Here is a 20,352-nt window from a genome sequence, read left to right on the forward strand (position 1 = left end):
AGAGAGAAGGGGGAGGGAGGCAGGAAGGGAGAGGGGGAGAGGAAGGGAGAGAGAGAGAGAGAGAGATTTCATCCACTGATTCTCTCCCCAAATGGCCAAGGACAGGTCAGGACCTGGAACCAGGGGCTTCTTCCAGGTCTCCCACATGGGTGGCAGGGGCTCAAGGACTTAGGCCATCTTCTGCTGCTCTCCCAGGAGCATCAGTAGGGAGCTGGATTGCAAGTGAAGCAGCCAGAACTTGAACCAGCACTCACATGCGATGCCAGCACTAAAGGCAGCAGCTTAACCTTCTACACCATAGTGCTGGCCCCAACATTATGACTTTTTAAACTATCTACCTACATAGTCCAGTCATTTTATGTACTGGGTAATATTGTAACCTATGACTATGGACCAACTCATTTACCCAGACCTGTAACATTTAGCTTCCAATTTTTTGTACTACTAGAAATGTATCAAGAGATACATTTTTATAGGCATACTTTTGTGTATATATGTGAGACTTTCTCTTGGGGGTATTGATCACCAAGTATTTTCAAAATTTGGTTGCTAATCAGTAGCGATCCACTTTGGTATGCCAAAATATAGTTCCTTAAGGTACAAAATTTATTCAAGGTCAAATAGGCCTTCCCATAATTCCCTTCATGAACTGATGAACTGAAAGTAATGCAAAGGGGAAGCATTAGCCTCAAACTTAAGAGCTCTGGGCCCTACTCTGGATCCAACTCAGAGCTGTGAGTGATGTGGTGTGTGGCATCCAGCAAACCCATTCACAGGCAATATCTCAGTTTCCTTCATTGATCGATATACTCATTCACAACTAGTCTCTCTCTCTCACAGGTGGTTATGAAAGCACATACAGTCATGGATATATAAATGCAAACAGGCTGAAAAAAATGCACCAGGTACCATTCTTACATCCCCAAAAAAAATGTGGAATCAACAATTTGCATAGCTCCACATATTCCTGCAAGCACTAGTTACGAAATCACACGTAACAAACCCTTCCCTCCTCCATGTGCTATAAATTCACTAGTTCAGAAGTTTCCCCACTTTGTTCTTCCCTGCCACCTTTTATGTCCACCATCATCACAGCCTAAGAGGATGGCAGCCAACGACACAGTTCCATCCGACATGCTGGCTATGGCTGAACGTTCTGCTGTAAGCACCATCAAGAAGTCATGGAGTCCTCAAGTACACTCCGTCCCTCGCTACACAGTTCACAAAAGCAGGTAAAGAGGAGGAGGCGAGTCTAGCAGCTCTGCATACTGAGTCTTAAGTTTATAACAAATTGGAAATTGGCAAAAAAAGACAGTGACTTTTTCTCTTTCTCACCTATTAAATTAAATCTTCTCAATCAGCATCATCAACACAGCCTGAGGTCTACCTCTAACTTTTCTGCCTAGCAGGCTTCAGAAATTGCTACCTCCTTTAGTTTCCTCTACGGCTATGGTGTTTGGAGCATCTACTGAAAAGGAAAAAAACAAAACAAAAAAAAAAAAACACACAATTTGTTCCAGTTTTGATCTCCTTTTTAAAACACTATCTGAGACTTCACTTATACTTATAAAAAGTGTTATATTGTTGTATATTTCTCTATTTTGGATGAAACTAATGAAAATAAATTTGGTTCAAATTATTTTCAATTTTCTTGAGTTAAATGAGCTGTTACAAGCAGACGTCAATTCCCTTTAAATTCGCATGCTCCGCCTAGTGCCTTAATTGCGAACAGCACCCACTATCCATTTTTGCCAAAGAATTCCTGCTTCATGTGAAAATTACAGACCTCCAACTGTAATTGGATTGTGTATCCCAAAGCTTAGAGAAATGGAGAGAGCGACAAATGCATGGATGAATAGCAAAAGAGTTTCTAGTAAATCAAGACTATATGGTAAGGTGTGGTAGTTTTAATGGTCCAGAAGATATTTTCAAATTATGGCAAAGTCTATATACCACAGCAGGTGCTCGATTTCCTACTCGTTTTTATGAGGCTTTAAGTATATCAGCTGCCAATCCAGCTTCTCAGACAAAGGGAGTTTTGGGGGTGAGGCTTGGAGTGTACGTTCCAGCTTGGACTGGTCCCTGGGTTTGCTGTGGTAGTTAAGGGTGAAGGGAGAGCAGAGCTGGCCTTCAGTTCCATGGATCAGAAAAAGAAAAGGAGAACTAATATCTGTGTCCACAGCTCAAGTAAGTCCAAGGAAATGGGTGGGCGGTAAGAAGGGAATCTGAAGACTGGGCAAGAGCCAGAACCAGACCCGGAGGATGGAGTTCCCTGGAGAGAACAATGGGCACAGATGAGGTAGAGGTGCGGGCCTTCTGGAACGTCTTTGGGAAAGGAGCTTAGAGGCCACCAACTGGATTACGTACTGGAGGAATTATTCTCACAGAACACGTCCCTGAAGTGCTGCTGCTTTCACTACAGCTTCATCTCTGTGTCTGTGCGAATGCTCCTGCACATCCAGTCACTGAGCCGGCTGACTTCCTTGAGTTGCTTCTCCAAGGAACGATACTAAGACTCCACCCAAAAGTGACACCTCAGTCCTTAGCCTCTCCCTGTCTGCCACCCACGCCTGTGGAAGCAGAGGCTGGCGTGCTGGTAGGAGCTTTGCCTAGGTGTGGCAGGATGGGTCTTCCCTTCACTCTCCAGCTGTGATGAAGAAGCAACCCACGGAAGGAGGTGTCATAAACCACAACCCACCAGTGGGAAGGGAACTAACTCTTTTAGCCTAATAATTATGAGCGACAGGCTTGTGAGCAGACTTGTGCGTCAGGACGTGCTCGATGGCCTCTTACGTAGTCACCCTGTGGCAGGACCCCTGTGAAGGACACCTCTGCCTTTGCCCTGTCACATCCAAGGTCAGAGTTCTCCTCTCCATTCATGGGCGGAACCAAAAGGATTGGAGAATTAACAATACTCCCACCAGGTTCCAGAAACAGAAGGAAATAAAGTGGGTCAAGGGTGGAGAGAAAAGGGGAATCAAGCAGAGAGGAAATGTGGGTGAAGGTCCAGGTTCAGAGACGGTGGAGGTCTTTAAGATTCTAAGACAAAGGCCTCTGTGGCCAAGGATGGAGCCCAAGAGCCCAGGGACCACTTCCTTATCATCATATTCAGGGATTCCATATCAGAAGGAACATGTTACTCAAAACAAGATAGAACACTGCTTCTACTCCAAGGTCAGTGATGCTGAATATTTCTTCCAAATCATTATTTCCACTTCAATATACCCTTTGATAACATGTTGATAAAAGAGAAGCTTTTATTTGACTATATATAATCATGGACTTAGACTGAGAAAAGCAAGAGCAAATCACTTAAGTGTGACACTATTCTACTGAGAGTCAGATACAGTCAGAGTTACACCATCTGGACCCCTTTAAGTACATGAGCCATATCTTGAACCTGAATGTAAGGTTATATCCATCAAACAGACATTACAATAGATGAATTTCAAAAATAGAAGAATTGTGTGAGTGGAAATTACTGTAGTATCTGTCTGCTTTTCATCTAAGCACAGTTTTGGCCAGAATTCCAATAAATGAGCATATTATCAGTTACATTAAACAGTATTCTCTGGTCAGTAGAAATCAGTGGCAGCAGCAGAAAATTCAATATTAATTAATATATTGAATTATAGACAGCATACATATGGACATACATATATAGATGGATAGCAGGTAATTACATCAGGATACTGATTCTCTTCTCTGTTAGGAGGATCAGAGGGTCTATAAGTTTTGTGTCAAGCATCTTTGACACTTCAGGAAGTGATCACTCAGGAGTCATTCATTTACGCAGGAACCCCTCGGTGTATGTAATACTGGGGTGGGTGTATGTGTGCACACAGGTTTGCAGGTGGAAGAGGGAGGGAGGGAGCAAGGCTGGCTGAGGAAAGCTTGGCCGTTCAGCACTGAGAAATCAGTTTTTAAAGGTCACTGCGGCAAGCTGAAACGAAATCAGAAAAACTGAAGTCATTGTTTTAATCAGCCTCAGGCAAACTGCTAGGGCAGACTCAAAATCCATTACGCACAGCAGAAAAGCAACAGCAACTTAATTCTTCTACCAAGTAGTGCTTAGGGAAACCCTTGGCATTTGAGGGTTTAACCACTGTTGGTTTCGGTAAGTCCCAAGCCACCTGCAGGGGCCTGACGTCAGGGGTCTTACAATTTCACTGCGGTCCAGAATTGAGTTCATGGTCATGGCTCAGCACCCCAGGGCCATCCCTGCCTCCACTCACATTCCAGAGCATGGCTATGCTCTTCTCTCAATAACTTTAGTGAAGTAAGAAAATGCATGTTTCTAAGTATACTTCTCAGAACTTTCGTGGAGAGATGACAAAACAGATGGTACTAATGAATTCAGGGATTTGCAAAACTGGCTTGGGGAAGAAGTCCTTTTGAAAGTCAAGGAAATGGGGGCTGACATAAGGAAATGACCAAATTGTTTAAAAGCATCCCTGCCAGATTAAGGAACAATGTAGCCTCACATTACTGTTCAAAGAATTTTAGGGCTTTTTAACCTCCTTGAAGAGAGAGCGAGCCTTGGATCCCTAACTGTTCTATTGTACCCGAATCAAAGCCATGCTATGGCAAAACTATAAATGACTAGAAAAACTGAGATTCTCGTGGTGCTAAACATACACTAAATTCAATGTCAGGGAATGACATAAATCAAATCTCAAATAATACAAGGCTGCTTCTCTTTATAGGCACCTCTGCTATCTTAGACCTATTGCTTACATCTATATGTGTATATATATATATATATATATATGTATCTACTTGTATATGTATGTGGGCATCTATGTGCATATCTGTATCTGTTTGTGTAGTGTATAAATGGGCATCAAAGAACGCATCACATGGCCGGCACCACAGCTCAATAGGCTAATCCTCCACCTTGCGGCGCCGGCACACGGGTTCTAGTCCCGGTCGGGGCCCCGGATTCTGTCCCGGTTGCCCCTCTTCCAGGCCAGCTCTCTGCTGAGGCCCGGGAGTGCAGTGGAGGATGGCCCAAGTGCTTGGGTCTTGCACCCCATGGGAGACCAGGAGAAGCACCTGGCTCCTGCCTTCGGATCAGCGCGGTGCGCTGGCCGCGGCGGCCATTGGAAAGTGAACCAACGGCAAAGGAAGACCTTTCTCTCTGGCTCTCTCTCTCTCACTGTCCACTCTGCCTGTCAAAAAAAAAAAAAAAAGAATGGATCACAGTCTGGCTTTCCAAAAAGCTTCAGAACACAGAAGAGCTAGAAAGCTTAGACTCAGGGGGGTAAGATGGGGCCTCACAGCCCAAGCCTGCCTCTGTGCATGGAGTATTTCCTGCTCCAATATGAATTCCAGCCTTGTTCTTGAAAACTCTTAACTGCCCATTTTACCTGTCCTTCCGTACTGAAATGGACCGCTCACTGTGAAGGGCAGGGAATTATGTCCCCTCCCTGTTCCCCTCTGCCTTACTCAGACGTAGTTTTCCCTAACAATCTCTCCCTTTTTAAAAACTGACATCATCTGTCCACGTCATCTCCAGCACTTGACCCCGACTTCCCCTTCTCTCTATCCTGAGGTCTCTGATGCCACCCTTTCGTTTTCCCATCTCCCACCAATCACCTCGTTACTTCTTCTCACAGTCTGATCTCAGGGTTCCTCAGCGTGTCAACACTTCAAAAACACATATTCCTCCTCCACTGAAGTTGTCTGCAAGCTCAGCCATGCCTGATGGTCTTACAGAAGTTCCCCAGCCCCAGTTCCACAGGCCCTTTTCTCTCTATCCTCTCACCAAATCTGTTCATCTTCGTCGGTGGAACTCACAGTCCCCTGAGCGCTCTCAGCCTCACAGTCCATCAGCCACTCCATCTTCACTTCCTTCCCACCCTGAAAAGGTTGCAGGCCCCTTGCCTATTAATCTTGACCCCCTTCCCCTCGTGTCCACCCAGCATGTCCACGGAAGCCAACCCCAAGCCCAAAGAAGACCACGGCAGGCATCTGCCTTCTCTGCTCCTATTCCTTGGTGCTGGGGTTTACTACGGACAAGACGGGAAGGGTAGCAGAGGTGATGGTGCATCTTCTGAGCGTGTCTGGTACCAACACTGTCCTGCTCCGCATACATTATCTTAAACACAAATCAACCTATTCAGTTATGTCCCATTGGGTTTTCTGCACCACTGAGTAACCATTATGTCCATCTTTAATTGACCTTTATCATAGTCCTTACAGGAATTATTTCAAAGATTAAACACTTCCCTAGAGTCCACAGCCCTCTTCCAACTCTAAGACCACCCTGCTTTGCTTGTTAGAAAAATCAAAAACTTATTATCCCTCCTCTCCACTCTCAAATTTTCTGTGTATTTTTCATCTGACATCTGTGTCTTTCCCAACGTAGAGGTTCTCTCTCTCTAAGGTCAACCCTTACCTTAGGCCCTCTTGCTTCCTCCTCTTTTACCTCCTCTCCCTTCTATCTTCAATGTCTCCTCTACGTAAGAGCCTTTGTAGACACCTGTCCGCGTCTTCCCATTCTTTATGAATCTGCCTTCTTCCCTTGCAGCATCCTCAAACCACCAACTCCCCCCCTTTCCTGGGGAAAGTCCTAAAAGACAGACCCTCCCCTGCCTCTGCAGGAACAGCAAGACAGCTTTCCCTGCAGGGCAGAAGTTTCACTGCTTCAGATCAGCTCGCAAAACCAAACCAGGCACTCCAGCTAGGGCACCCAGGACTGTTTGGACCACTGAGGAAACTCTACTTTAGGTGGAAATCTAGAAGCTTCGTGTGGTAGCTCCTACTTGGAAGTACTTGGCATTGCATTTCACAGGATACTGAAGAGGGAGGAGTCTTTTTGATTCCCTTCTGTCCCTCAGTGTCTTGCAGTTCCCATTTAATTGAAGTGTAAACAAGGGGAAGGACACAGGCCGGGTTCCTAATCTCCCTCAACCAATCCAACCCTAGATCATGATAATACCATTACCTTATTTGCTTCCACCACTCTGCATTGCTATGATCTGTTTGCTCCTCTCCCTGGCTCCAGCCTCACCCTGCTCCACACTGCAGTCAGGACAACTTTTCTGGAATACAGCCTTGATTGAAATCCTTTAGTGGCTCCTAGTTTTCTAAAGAACAAAAACCCAGTTCTATAGGCCCCTTATGACCTGGTATCTGCCTGTGTTTTCTCTCCTACCTGTCCCATGCTGAGTCACAGCCACGACAAGTAATTGTTCACCAAATTCCCCGAGCTCCCTAGCCCCTGTGCCTTTGCCCTACGGTCACTGCTCACTCTTGTCCCTCCACCTGGAATAACCCCTTCCCCAAGTATCTTCTACAGATTCGTCAGGACAATTTAAGAATCATCCTCCCAGGGCCAGCACTGTGGTGTAGCAGGTAAAGCCACCACCTACAGTGCCAGCATCCCATATAGCCGCCGGTTTGAGTCCTGGGTGTTCTACTTCCAATCCAGCTGTCTGCTATAGCCTGGGAAAGTAGTAGAAGATGGCCCAAGTCCTTGGGCCCCTATACCCACGTGGGAGACCCGGGATAAGCTCCTGGCTCCTCAGTTTGGATTGGCTCAACTATGACCGTTGAGGCCAATTGGGAAGTGAACCAGCAGATGGAAGACCCCTCTCTCGCTCTTTCCCTCTCTCTTTCTATGCCTCTCCTTCTCTGAGTAACTCTGACTTTCAAATAAATAAATAAATCTTAAAAAAAAAAATCATCTTCCCACCAGTTCCAAGGGGTCTTCCCAACCATACCAGCTCCACATTTTTTTGGTGCCTTTCCCATGGGCTCTTGGAGGTACCCCAGGCATTCCTTTATCTGGTACTGTTCACACCTAGCTGTTCTCATCTGATCCTGTCTATCACACACCAGGCTACCAGCTCTTATCAGGAACTCTATCGGATTCACCTTTGTAGTTCCTCTGTTCAGCACGGTGCCTGACACCTAAACACATAAAAACATCTCTTACACGAATAAATGAATAAATTAGATGTTGAATAAAAGATAAAACTTGGTGTTTTTAACATTCACTACCTCAGCTGTTTGTTTTCACAATCTATACAGTAAGTAAAAAGATGAATTTTCACAGATTAAAGGCAAGAGGTAGTTAGCTTTAAAAATAAATAAAAGACTCTACATTAAATAGCCTGTGTATTACTTCCACTACCTATACCTACTGAGGGTTAATTCTGCATCGAGTGCTATTTCAAGCATTTTTACATGTGGACTAATCTAACCCTCAAAACAATCCCTATTTTATAGAAGAAACTTTAGGGCAGAAAAACTACGTAACTTCTCCAGTAAATAGCTGAGCTGGGATTCAAGCCTGGCAGAGCTGGTAGTTTTACCGACCATACTGTCCCACCTGCTCTGTGGCAGAAGCAACAATGGGTGACTATTTGGTTTTCCTTATCCAGGCACTCTCTCTGTTCTCCACCCTGACTTGGAAACTCACAGCTTGAAATATGCAGACTTTTCAGCATCCAGTGACATCTGAGAGTGTTTCCTGGTGGGCTTAACAAAGCCTACTCCTTGCCAGTTGCCAAGAGGAAGTCATCTTGTGGGACATGTGGCCCGGAGAGTGTCAATTGCATGCATTGTATTTCCTTTGGAATTTTCCTACCACCTAGGGTAGTGGCTGTTTAAAGTTTTGATACCTATTTGTGAAGTTGTATTTTCTTCTTAAATCACTGTTCAAAGAAACACAACTACTGAGGGACATTCAAGATGATCAGGATCCTGTGAGAAGCCTTTGCCACCCTACCAGGCTTTTGACATCAAAAGGGTTCAGAAAGATAAAGAGAAATTAGAGGAAGAGGGTGAGAGCTCATGGAGTGTAATTTGCTGCAGAGAAAGGAGACAAATTTCATAAAAAGGACACAGACTTGGTCAGGCAAAGGTACAAAACTGGCTAACTTTGAGGAGTAGGTCTCAGGAATCCCCCTGCAGCACATCTCAGAGCGGCGAGAGGAGCTCAACCTGAGTGCTGAGTCTGGTTATGGCTCGGCCTTTGTTTCCTTGCTTGTTCATTTTGGGTGGTGGTGCTGGGTGTCTGTGTTTGGAGGTGGGTGGCAGGGGGCAGTGGCTGGTGCACAGGAACGAAAGCAGGGAAGGAAAAGCAATTTCAGTCCCTGAGGTTTAACCGCAAGTTCCTAGTCTTCACAAAAAAAAAAGAAAAAGAAAAAAAAGAAAAGAAAAGAAAAAAGAAAGAAGAAAGAAAGAAAGAGAGAGAGAAAAGAAAAAAAAGAAAAGAAAAAGAAAGAGAAAGAGTCACACGAATTTGTCTGTATTTCTCTACCCTGTAAGCAAGCCATGGAAACAGAAATGGTAGCATAAAGGGGGAAACAGCAGGACATCATTTGTTTTGAGCTGGGCCAAAGGTATCCTGGTGGGGGAAAAAAAATCAGCAAAATAAAGTAACCTTGAAACTGTGCTTCCAGCTCCTCCAGTTCTGCTGCCAATGTTTGGCTTTTTGATTTGTTAACAGTTTCCTGTAGAATCCATAAATATTTCCAGAACTTGTGATTAGGATATTTTATTTTCTTCGCTTCCACTACTTCGAGAATGTTCTTTTCATAATAACGGACTAGGGCTTATCTTCATCCTGGCTGGTTTTATAAAACCAAATAATTGCTGAGCAGAGGCAGTGCCTCTAGTTGCATTTAATTTTTATTTTAAAGAGAAATCCTGCCACCGTCTGGACAGCAACTGTAGATCTGCTTTTTAAGAGAGTCACCATGGAACACTGTTGAAAGCAGCTGACCCTGAAAACAAGCAATCTTTAAGACACCTGCCCACTATCAAGATGGGGCCGGTTGCTTTACATGATGTAGATGATATCTAATGCTGAACTGCCTCTAAGGCTTCTTTTTAACTGAGGAGGAATTGGTCTCAGAGCACATGAAAGAAAAAGCCCCCAGTGCTTAATGTGTAATCTTCCCAAATCACTTTACAGCCTTCATTTCCAGTCTCTCTGGTCTGCAATGGCCAACTAAAGATTTTTCACACAATCTCAGCCATGGCTGCTTTCACACAGTTACCTTTATTGGTTTTAAAAAAAATCTACATTTAGATAAATATAAAAATACATTTGTTGGTTTTTAACCAGAGCTAATGGAACAGGAGGCAGAATGAGATTCCAGCCATTTGAGAGAAATTAGCCATCAGAGCACAGACAAGCAGTTTGCCCCGAAGCCTGCCTCTCATCTGCTGGGCACCTGAGGACTTAATGTCATGTAAATGAAACTCAAAATGCAGGGATGCGGTCATTACCAGAAACAAGGCTGAGCAAATCAAAACACAGGACTGCCATTTTTGTTAGGAACCACAGTGAGAAAGCCCAAAGACACGGAGCACCGTACCTGGTTTTAGCAACGGGGTTTTGATGCTTCTGGTCTTGGAGCACCTTGGCCAGCTGTTTTTGCAGAAACACAACCTTTCCGTGGGCTCCTTTAATGAATGGGTGGTCGAGGAGACAAGTGACGGAAGGCCGCTTTTCAAAATCCTTGATAAGACACCTGTTTGCAAAGATCAACCATCAAGCCCAAGTACAATTTTGGATACTCTGTTCCCCTGGGATTACGGGAGAGAGGCGGCTGGAAGGCTCAAGGGGAAAACCTGATTGTCAACCCTACACAGTTTTCTTCATAATATGTACCAGAAAATAGGAACAATGATTCTATTTTAGTTGAATTGCTGAAATCTGTTTTAGTTTGGTTGAAGCAAATATTGAGAACACAATCAATTTTTACTATCAACTTGATTGGAAGTACTCGAAACACAGAAAATAGACTGGTCAGACTGTTCTGAATTTTCCACACAGCAAATTGTTTTCAATAGAGCCAGGTGGATGAGTCTATATACTTCAGTTTGGAGGCATACAGTGTATTTAAATAGCATCTCAATTAAATACTATTATAGGAAACGCCCATTATTTGGCAGCAGAGAAAATGCATTTAGGAATTTCCAAGGAAAAAACTAATTACAAAGAGAATTTAGCAGCATGATTTCTCCTGTCTTCTTAAAAGCAAAAAAACCTCAGAACAGGAAGTGACTACAATCTAATTCAGAAGAATTGGAATGGAATTATGCAAACAAGGAACAAAAAAACCCACTCAAAATGGTAAAAGATTAGGTTGCACTTAAACTCCTCTGTGGTTAATTGGTTAAAACCACACCAGCGTAACCACTTTCCATTTCATATTCAATGCTCTTGAAGCAGAAAACAATGAATTAGTACATTTTGCTGTCTGCTCCATACTTATTGTTACTAGAGATCTCGGTGTTACTATGGATGATCTTGACACAAGGAACTTTCTAGTGAAACTGGATCTAATGAGCACCCCTCCACTACCACTGCATTTCTAGTGCTGAGCAACTGCAATTGCATCGGCTCACACTGGAGACTTAGGATAAATCCTGGGTGCCACTCTGCCCACTCCAGAAAACAAAGAGTTGAGTTTTCCCAAAGTGGCATGCCAGCAACATATAAAACATATTTTTAATCATTGAAAGGCACTGACAAATGGTAAAAAAAAAAAAAAAAAAAAAAAAAAAAAAAAAAAGTTCAGCCTCACCTTGAGCCTCTTTTCGGAACATTGAAGCAGAAATCCTAAAACAACCTTCAACCATCAATTTACACAAAAAACTTTAACCTTTGCAGTTTCCCCATACCCCTCACCTGCCAGTCCTGAAAGGACGTTCGGCGACTTTCACAGTTAGTCCGTTTTTAGAACTGATTCAGGGGATTCCCTCTCTCTTGGAACTGGAGCTTTCAGCCAGAAAAGCCAACGGAACCTCCACTATCTCTATTCTGCGGCCTGTGAGACTATAAATGCCACCCTGCCTAGCCTTGCAGAGAAATCAATCATCTGGTTCAGGGCCATTTGTTCATCTCCTATTTCTCCTATCAGAAAACACAAAATCGGTGCATGTGCTCGATAAAGATTGCGTCTGGGCCTTTACATCAACGGTCATCCCTTGATTCCACCTATAATCATCTGTATGTGTGACTATCAAAGGAAAATAAATGCAAATAACCATGTTTCCTGAAAAAAGAGGGGGAGGGGCTGGCGCCATGGCGCAGGTTAATTCTCCGCCTGCAGTGCTGGCATCCCATATGGGCACCGGTTCTAGTCCCAGCTGTTCCTCTTCCAATCCAGATCTCTGCTGTGGCCCAGGAGGGCAGTAGAAGATGGCCTGAGTCCTTCGGCCCCTGCACCCACATGGGAGAACGGGAAGAAGCTCCTGGCTCCTGGCTTTGGATCGGCACAGCTCCAGCCATTGTAGCCATTTGGAGAGTGAACCAATGGATGGATGACCTTTCTCTCTGTCTCTCCCTCTCACTGTCTGTAACTCTACTTCTCAAATAAATAAATAAAATCTTAAAAAAAAAAAAGAAAAGAAAAGAAAAAGAGGGGGAACCCGAGAGATAGTTCTATCATCAGTAATTCAGCTGTGTCCAGCCTGGGGCCTCCTGGCTTGAGAGATGGTAGATAAAAACTCCTAAAATAAAAACAGTCTCCATGGCCTTTCAGAATCCCCACTGAAGATGGGCTTGGGACTTTTCACACATCCCCTGTGCCCTCAAAGGAAAGGGGTGGAATAGGAGTCCAGGAGCTGATGGATCCACAGCTAAACCTGCCTGGTGACCTTGGGCAAGCCATGTTATGTCTGTTTCTTGTCACCAAATAGATACATCTGGACCATGGTAGCTACCCAAACCAAAGAGACTTCTTGCTTCCCCGCAAAATATTACAACCTTCTTTCAGTGCTATTACTTGTTGAAGCTTCACCTGACAATGGGTAGGTGTTCACTGAAAAAGGATGGGTAAAAGGAGCCATGCTCAGTCACCTATAGATTGATCACTGCCAATATTTCAAATGAGCAAACCCAGGAGGCTGAGGCTAAAGAAGTTTACTAAAAACTTCATAGCATGTGAAAGACAGTGGGCAGGAACTGCCTCTATCCTCTTCCTTGGCTTAGGAGCCTTGGAAGTGTTTCAGGCAAGGCCCAGATAAGCTCCTGTAGGTCCTTCAGTGAGTAAAGTTCCTTGAAAGGGTTCGAGAGAGACCAGCAAACCATGCATCATCCATGGAAAGTGGTCCCTACTGGAGTCTGGGGATGGAATTAAAGGTGGTATCTTGTGTTTCACAGTTTTGGCATCCATTGGGTGCAAGGCTTGCAACAAGATTGTAAGATTGCCATTTATGTTGGAGAGGGGCTCTTTCTAGACCAGCAGATAATAAAATGAGAGGACCAAAGAAGGAAATAACATGTAGATCTGTTGTTTCATGAAGATCCAAAAAATGAAGATGCTTGCTGGAGCAATGATCAGGAGAACTGTTGGTTTTCTCAGTAAGACCGGAGTGGGCAGAGTGTCATTCTGTGGGATCAGCAAAACTGAAACTGAGGGTGTCTGGGAAGAATGCTAAGCAGAGTTGTGACACATCCAACTGCACTGGAGGATTTTTAGGTGAAGGGTATGGAGACCTTGAGGTTAGAACCTTATTCTAAAACACTCCTGTATATTTTTTCTCATGGGGAGCCACGAGCTGGTCTGAAATGGAATTATTTTACTGATAAACAGAAAAAAGTTCTTTCTCCCTTAGGGGCAGACGTGCCTGAAAGTCATGTGTTATTAGGTATTAGAGCATTGGCATCATATAATTTCATTTACACAGCAAACTCTTATTACATGGCCCCAGAATTAGTCAAAATAAAGGAATTCAAAAACAATTAGGACCTTTTTTCCTCAAGTGTCTAAAATCTAATTGGAAAGATGGAAAAACCAGAGAAGCAGAGGAAACAGCCAAAGCCAGCATTTGCTTATATTTTTAGGATGACAAAAAAACAACACAAGGGGCCGGTGCCTAGGCTCAGTTGGTTAATCCTCCGCCTGTGGTTCCACCATCCCATATGGGTGCCGGATTCTGTCCCAGTTGTTCCTCTTCCAGTCCAGCTCTCTGCTGTGGCCCAGGAGTGCAGTGGAGGATGGCCCAGGTGCTTGGGCCCCTGCGCCTGCATTGGAGACCAGGAGGAAGCACCTGGCTCCTGGCTTTGGATTGGCACAGCACTGGCTGTGGCGGCCATTTCGGGGGTGAACCAATGGCAAAGGAAGACCTTTCTCTCTGTCTCTCTCTCACTGTCTAGCTCTGTCAAATAAATTTAAAAACAATTTTAAAAAACCCACAAAAACATAGGGCTCCAAACCACAGGACCCAAATTGTCTCTTCCTTTTTTTTTTTTTTTTTTTTTTGGACAGGCAGAATGGAGAGAGAGACAGAGAGACAGAGAGAAAGGTCTTCCTTTGCCGTTGGTTCACGCTCCAATGGCAGGAGCCAGGTGCTTCTCCTGGTCTCCCATGGGGTGCAGGGCCCAAGCACTTGGGCCATCCTCCACTGCACTCCCTGGCCACAGCAGACAGCTGGCCTGGAAGAGGGGCAACCGGGACAGAATCCAGCGCCCCGACGGGGACTAGAACCCGGTGTACCAGCGCCGCAAGGCGGAGGACTAGCCTAGTGAGCCACGGCACCGGCCCCAAATTGTCTCTTCTAACTCCTTCTTTTAGGAAGTGAGGGAATTGAGGTCTAGTCCCAATAGTGAAGAGGCCAGTACCCCAATTCCCAGGAAAATCCTTTCTCCTCAACTCTGTGACACTAAAAGTGGCACAGCTACAATGTGTGACACAGTACCAGAGGGCCTGTGGGTGGTAGTGAGACTCTAGTCCCGGAAGACTTCCTATAGCTAAGTCTTGGGCAAGATTTGGAACTAAATTGAACTAGATTGGTGGAGAAGAGGTATAAGGTGTTTTGAGGTTGGAAAACTGGATCAAGTAACGCATACATGACTAGGCAAGCTGGGTTCCAGTAACTCAGTAGACCACCTTCACCTCCAAAGTTGCCTCTTTTGATCACCTAAAAATTGCTCACTTTAGTCCCTTTACTAGCTTTAACTAGGATATTGATATAATGGTTATAGCTTAAGACTTGGCAAGTTGGTACCCAAATTCTAAGTTAGTAAGCTCATCTCATCCATCTTACTCTCCTTAAAGGCAAGGCTTTGGTCAATGTCAATGAAATTGACTGTTGGAATCCTTAGAACTCCTGACAACCTCCAGGCTCTTTACAAAAGACTCCTCTTGATTGATTTAAAGAACCAATCATGTAAAACTAAGGAAGTTCTAAAGTATTTTCTTATGATAGGATTGCTTATTAAAGCAGGAATTCCAGACATAGAATATTGTCCCCACTGCCTGGGACTGAACAGCGTTTATAAAAAGGTATCTAAAAATGTTGAACTCGTAGAGGAGATGGGAGCCAACCAGTGAGGTGAGTTGGTTGAAGCATTAGACATGGAAAACACTGCATCAAGAAAAGACACTAAGGGGTGTATGTTGGGGAAAGCAGGAGTCATTCATTTATTCTCTCTCTCCTCTGTCTAAATCATAAGTAATTCTTTCATTCCTAGATTTTTTTTTTTTTAATTTCAGAGGCAGAGAAAGAGATAGAGAGAGCTCTCACTCACTGGTTCTCTCCCCTAATGCCTATAACAGCCAGGGAGTCAGTGCCAGGATTCCCACATGGGTGGCAGGAACCCAACTACTGCAGCTATCACCACTGCCCACAAAGGTCTGTATCAGCAGCAGGTTGGAATCAGGAGCCGAAACTGGGCCCTGAACTCAGGTACTCGATGTAGAACATGGCATCCTAACGTGGTCTGACCACTAGGCCAAATGCCTGCCTCATCTTTTTGGGATGAGGGTGGTGGGGAGGATTTAGATACAGTTTCTGTCTGGGCTAAGAGACACAGCACAAAACAGAACAAAAGATTCATTTATACCATGAGATGTATGTAAGAGAGACTGGATTTATAAGGCCATGGTGGATGATTTGAACGTGATAGACAAGTTCCCCAGAAGAAAAAAAAAAGCACATTTCAGCCTTGAAGGGAATCAATCCACTACCTAATTTGAAATTCTAGTCCTTTCCATCATGCTTTCTTGGCTGAAGATTAATTCCTGGAATTCATTAGCATCACCACATTAAACACTGGTTGTTGGAGCCATTTGCAGCCATCTCCCAGCCTGGCTCCTGTCAGAGACAGGCAGGCAGCAAGGTCGGCTGTGGCACTGGGGGCCCCCAGCGTCCTCTGCTCCCAGATGGCAGTGCTGCGGGGACAGAGCTGTTGTGTCGCTGTGCACCTCTGCCTCAGAACCACAGAACCAGCTGCTTGCAAGGCGGAGCTGTTTATCAAGTGACGCAGACTGAACTTGACCAATGAATAAAACAACTGAAAAAAAAAGCAGCTGGAAAGGCAAAAACTAAAAATACTGGGGACGTGATGGGAAAAGCGTGAAGGTGGGCAGCATAATGCTACACATCAGAACAACACTAGATCACACTCGGATTTACGTCTCTTCCAGTGTCTTGATGAATATTCTCCCCTTTTTTTTCATTCCTCCACTTCCTTATAGGCCTGCTGCTTAGTTGAGTGTTCCAGTCGCTATAGAAAATCCAAATCCAAATCTGAGCAAACATTCCCTTGCCCCATGATTCACCATGCAGCCCTGTGGTTCCTATCACTGTCAAACAGAAGGCTGACTGACAAAGAGGCCTCTACATCCAGAGGAGAAAATCCTCCAGAGGATACACTAATTATAGGTTAAATAGGAGAGCCCGTGGAGCTGTGTCTTGGAAGAAAATTTCCATTATGCAAGACAAGATTATGGCATTTTCCCAAAATGACTAATGCTTCAAACAGAGGCAGGCTGAGAAACGTGATGCTGCCTGTGTTATTTCCGTGACATGGGACCTCCCTGTTGGGTGGAACAGTCAACTGCATTTCAGTGTTACTGAAGTTTACAAATCCCCCCTGCAGAGGTGTATTAAGCTGCAATTACACTTGAATGTCCCATGGGGGAGGGAGGGTGAGGATGTGGGGTCCATACCGGAAGCAGTGAGAAGACCAAGGCAGATGCCCGGCTAACCACTGGACAGCAAGGGGTCAATATCTGCTAAAAACAAACAAACAAACAAACAAAAAAACCAGCCCTGAGAAAGTAGGAAGCAGGGTTTTAGAACAGGAAGCTCAGTCTCCCTTTGAAATAGGAATGGGAGCAGACTGGTGGGGCAAAGTCAGAGAGAGACCCCAGAGATGCAGGCCGAGGGGCAGCCACCAGCTTGCCTGAAATCTGAAGCTAGGAGACCCAGACACAGGATTAGAAAGTCATGCAAACCAACCCAGCTTTTAGACCATGCTGTTAGTGTCAAAGTGCCATGGTGAGCTCAGCCAAACCCAGGAAAGAAATCGAAAGGGAAGGATGTTGCATTTCTTCTAGACTGAGGCTGGGGAGAAAGAGAACATTTCTCACCAAGAAGAGACTCAGAAAAGGTAAAGAAGGTGACAAGAGAAAATACGTAGGGTCTTGAAGCCAAAAGGCCAAATCTACAAGCAGATAGCACAGAATCTACCCCCAGGGTGAAGGAGTGTGCACCTGTGTAGCTGGACAGAGTCTCCGTGCACAAACAGGGAACAGGACTGGAGGCTTCCATAAGGCAGACAGCCCCAGTGCATGACCCATAATGGCCCAAGGTTGCAGCCTGAGTGCAACCTGTCCATGCAGGTACTTCCTACTTACCCTCTGTCTCTGATCCCATGGTCCATATTAAATCATCAGAAAAGCCCAAGCTATGGGGTGGGAGATGTGGTACCCCAAATTCTAGATCCTCACACACTGCTTGTCTAGAGACAGGCTGAAGGCCACAGTGGGGAGTAGGAGCAGAGGAAAGGACAATGTACCACGGACAACAGGCAGAATCAGTCTGGGAGGAGGGGAAGGAGAGGGCTATGGAGAAGTGTCAATCAAAGGAGATGAAGTGAGAAGGGAGAAGTGGAACAGCCCAGAGCCAAGCAGCAGGCCAAATGTGGGCACAGGTTCAAGGTAAACAGAGGTATGTCCAAGGAAAAGCCAACTGCAGGTAGGGCAGCTGAGGTGGCTGTCTTACTGTTGTTGCTGGCTCTTTCTGCTTAAGGGGTGCTTTAAAGTGCCTTTGCAGAAGACTGGGGACACTTTATGCCCTCTGCTGACAGGAAGGCAGCCAAGGAAGACCTCAATTTTTATGTCCTAGGACTAAGACAGTCTTCAGGATTGTAACTGGTCACCCCAGGTCACCACCTTCTCCCTCCTCCTTGCTTTGTTTCTTTCTTCCTTTGCTGGATTTTTGTGAAAAGCACTTTGCAATTAAACAGATCTCTCTCCAGGGCAACTCCAGCCATGTGGTATAGTCAGGGTGCCAGAGGAACAAAATGAGCCCTTGTTTCACAGCACACGCCCAGCAATCCTCTTACGGCATTGTTAGTCTGTAGTGAGATGCCACTCTCTAGCTCAAAGGGCTGGGACAGCAGAATCCTGGCATTTGATGCTGGTATTGCTTCCTTTTGTAGATGACAGTGTAGTGGCTTCCCAAGAATTTGGGTCCTCACCTCCCTGCGGATGCCACTGGCTATCTCTTGCAGCATCCAGGCCCTGCTTTGGGTCTCAGTGAAGCTGAGATTGGCCATGGGTCAGCTCTAGACTCAGCCAGAAAATCAGAGTTGGGTCTTGACTTCTTTTTGAAGTCTTTGCTTAAGGTGAAAATTTAGGAAATTTTTTGCTTAAAGCATCACCTGCTGCCTCCCACGGTCTGCATTAGCAGGGAGCTAGGATAGAGGGCAGAGCTGGGACTTGAACCCAGACATTCCAGTATGGAACTATAGCCATCCTAAGTGGTACCATCTGCTGCACCAAACACCCACCCCTGCTCATTCTTTTCATAAGGGGCACCTAATCCCACTCTTGAGAGAAGAGCCCTCATGGCCTAATCACTTCTCAAAGGCACTACCTTGTAATACTATCACATTGGCAATACCTGAATTTTGGAAAAGACATATCAAACCACTGCAACAAAGAAATGTTAATGTACAGTGGCTTCTTGAGTTAAGTTAGAATAATACTGTACTCTTTACTTAGCTATGTTTTCTCAGTGTGACTCCTAACACTGAGAACAAATTCCTGTTCGATAGTAGATGTCCTGATCAGATTTTCCAAGTTCTGAAGGGAAGGTGACTTCCAGTGTCTGCACATTCAGCAAAAGCAAGGAACTGTGGCATTTTCAAGTTCAAGCCATCGGGTATTCTTGTTTTGGGATGTCTGGCAAATTTCTTTGATTCAAAAATCAATTTCCAGCCGGCACTGCGGCTCACTAGGCTAGTCCTCCGCCTTGTGGCGCTGGCACACCGGGTTCTAGTCCTGGTCGGGGCGCCGGATTCTGTCCCACTTGCCCCTCTTCCAGGCCAGCTCTCTGCTGTGGCCAGGGAGTGCAGTGGAGGATGGCCCAGGTGCTTGGGCCCTGCACCCCATGGGAGACCAGGAGAAGCACCTGGCTCCTGCCATCAGATCAGCGCGGGGTGCTGGCCGCAGCGCGCCAGCTTTGGAGGCCATTGGAGGGTGAACCAACGGCAAAGGAAGACCTTTTTCTCTGTCTCTCTCACTGTCCACTCTGCCTGTCGAAAAAAAAAAATCAATTTCCATCCTAACAAACAGTCATCATCTACTTCTTAGTGCCCAGAGATGTTCCTTCCCTTGATCCTACTTGCCATCCCTGAATTAAATACCCACAATTCTCATCTGTATACAGTACACAGACATGCCGAGAGGAATGAACAACTCATTCCATGCTCAGGACAGGGCAGGGTGGGGGGCTGGCCAAGAGACTGCAAAACTAAGACAAGACATCCCATTCATTCTTAAGAAACTCAGGCGTGGGGCTGGTGCTGTGGTGCAGTAGGTTAATCCTTTGCCTGCAGCACCCGCATCCTATATGGCACCAATTCTGGTCCCAACTGCCCCTCTTCTGATCCAGCTCTCTGCTATGGCCTGAGAAAGCAGCAGAAAATGGCCTAAGCACTTGGTTCCCTGCATACACATGGGAGACCTGGGGGAAGCTCCTGGCTTCGGATCAGCTCAGCTCTGGCCATTGCAGCCATTTGGGGAGTGAATCAGCAAATGAAAGACCCTTCCCTCTGTCTCTCTCACTGTCTGTAACTCTATCTGTCAAATAAATAAATAAAATCTAAACAAGAAAGAAAGAAAGAAAGAAAGAAAGAAAGAGAGAGAGAGAGAGAGAGAGAGAGAGAGAGAAAGAAAGAAAGAAAGAAAGAAAGAAAGAAAGAAAGAAAGAAAGAAAGAAAGAAAGAAAGAAAGAAAGAAAGAAACTAACTAACTCATCATTTCCTGGGGCAAAGAAAAACTTATGATTATGAAAGATGGTGAAAACCAGGTAAAACTGAATGGATTGATATATCAAAACCTTACAAGGTATTTGCTATACATGGTACTT

At 45.1% G+C, this 20,352-nt stretch overlaps 1 protein-coding gene across 15 annotated transcripts in view; it reads right to left on the reverse strand.

Moving 5' to 3' along the window:
- The window catches only part of MYO3B (myosin IIIB), a 478,997-nt gene that overhangs the window by 280,366 nt on the left and 178,279 nt on the right, over nucleotides 1-20,352 (reverse strand). For 11 of the 15 annotated variants that reach the window (XR_011387262.1, XM_070070710.1, XM_070070711.1 and 8 more), the window contains one exon: nucleotides 10,335-10,490. The exons of the other annotated variants lie outside the window; for them this stretch is intronic. Coding sequence is in view for 10 of the 11 variants with exons in the window: in XM_070070710.1 (XP_069926811.1) it covers nucleotides 10,335-10,490 (156 nt within the window). In the remaining variant the exon portion in view is untranslated. The remainder of the gene's footprint in view (nucleotides 1-10,334; nucleotides 10,491-20,352) is intronic. 15 annotated transcript variants of the gene reach the window in all.

The sequence above is a fragment of the Oryctolagus cuniculus genome, chromosome 3 (assembly GCF_964237555.1).
Source record: "Oryctolagus cuniculus chromosome 3, mOryCun1.1, whole genome shotgun sequence".
Taxonomy (NCBI): Eukaryota; Metazoa; Chordata; class Mammalia; order Lagomorpha; family Leporidae; genus Oryctolagus; species Oryctolagus cuniculus.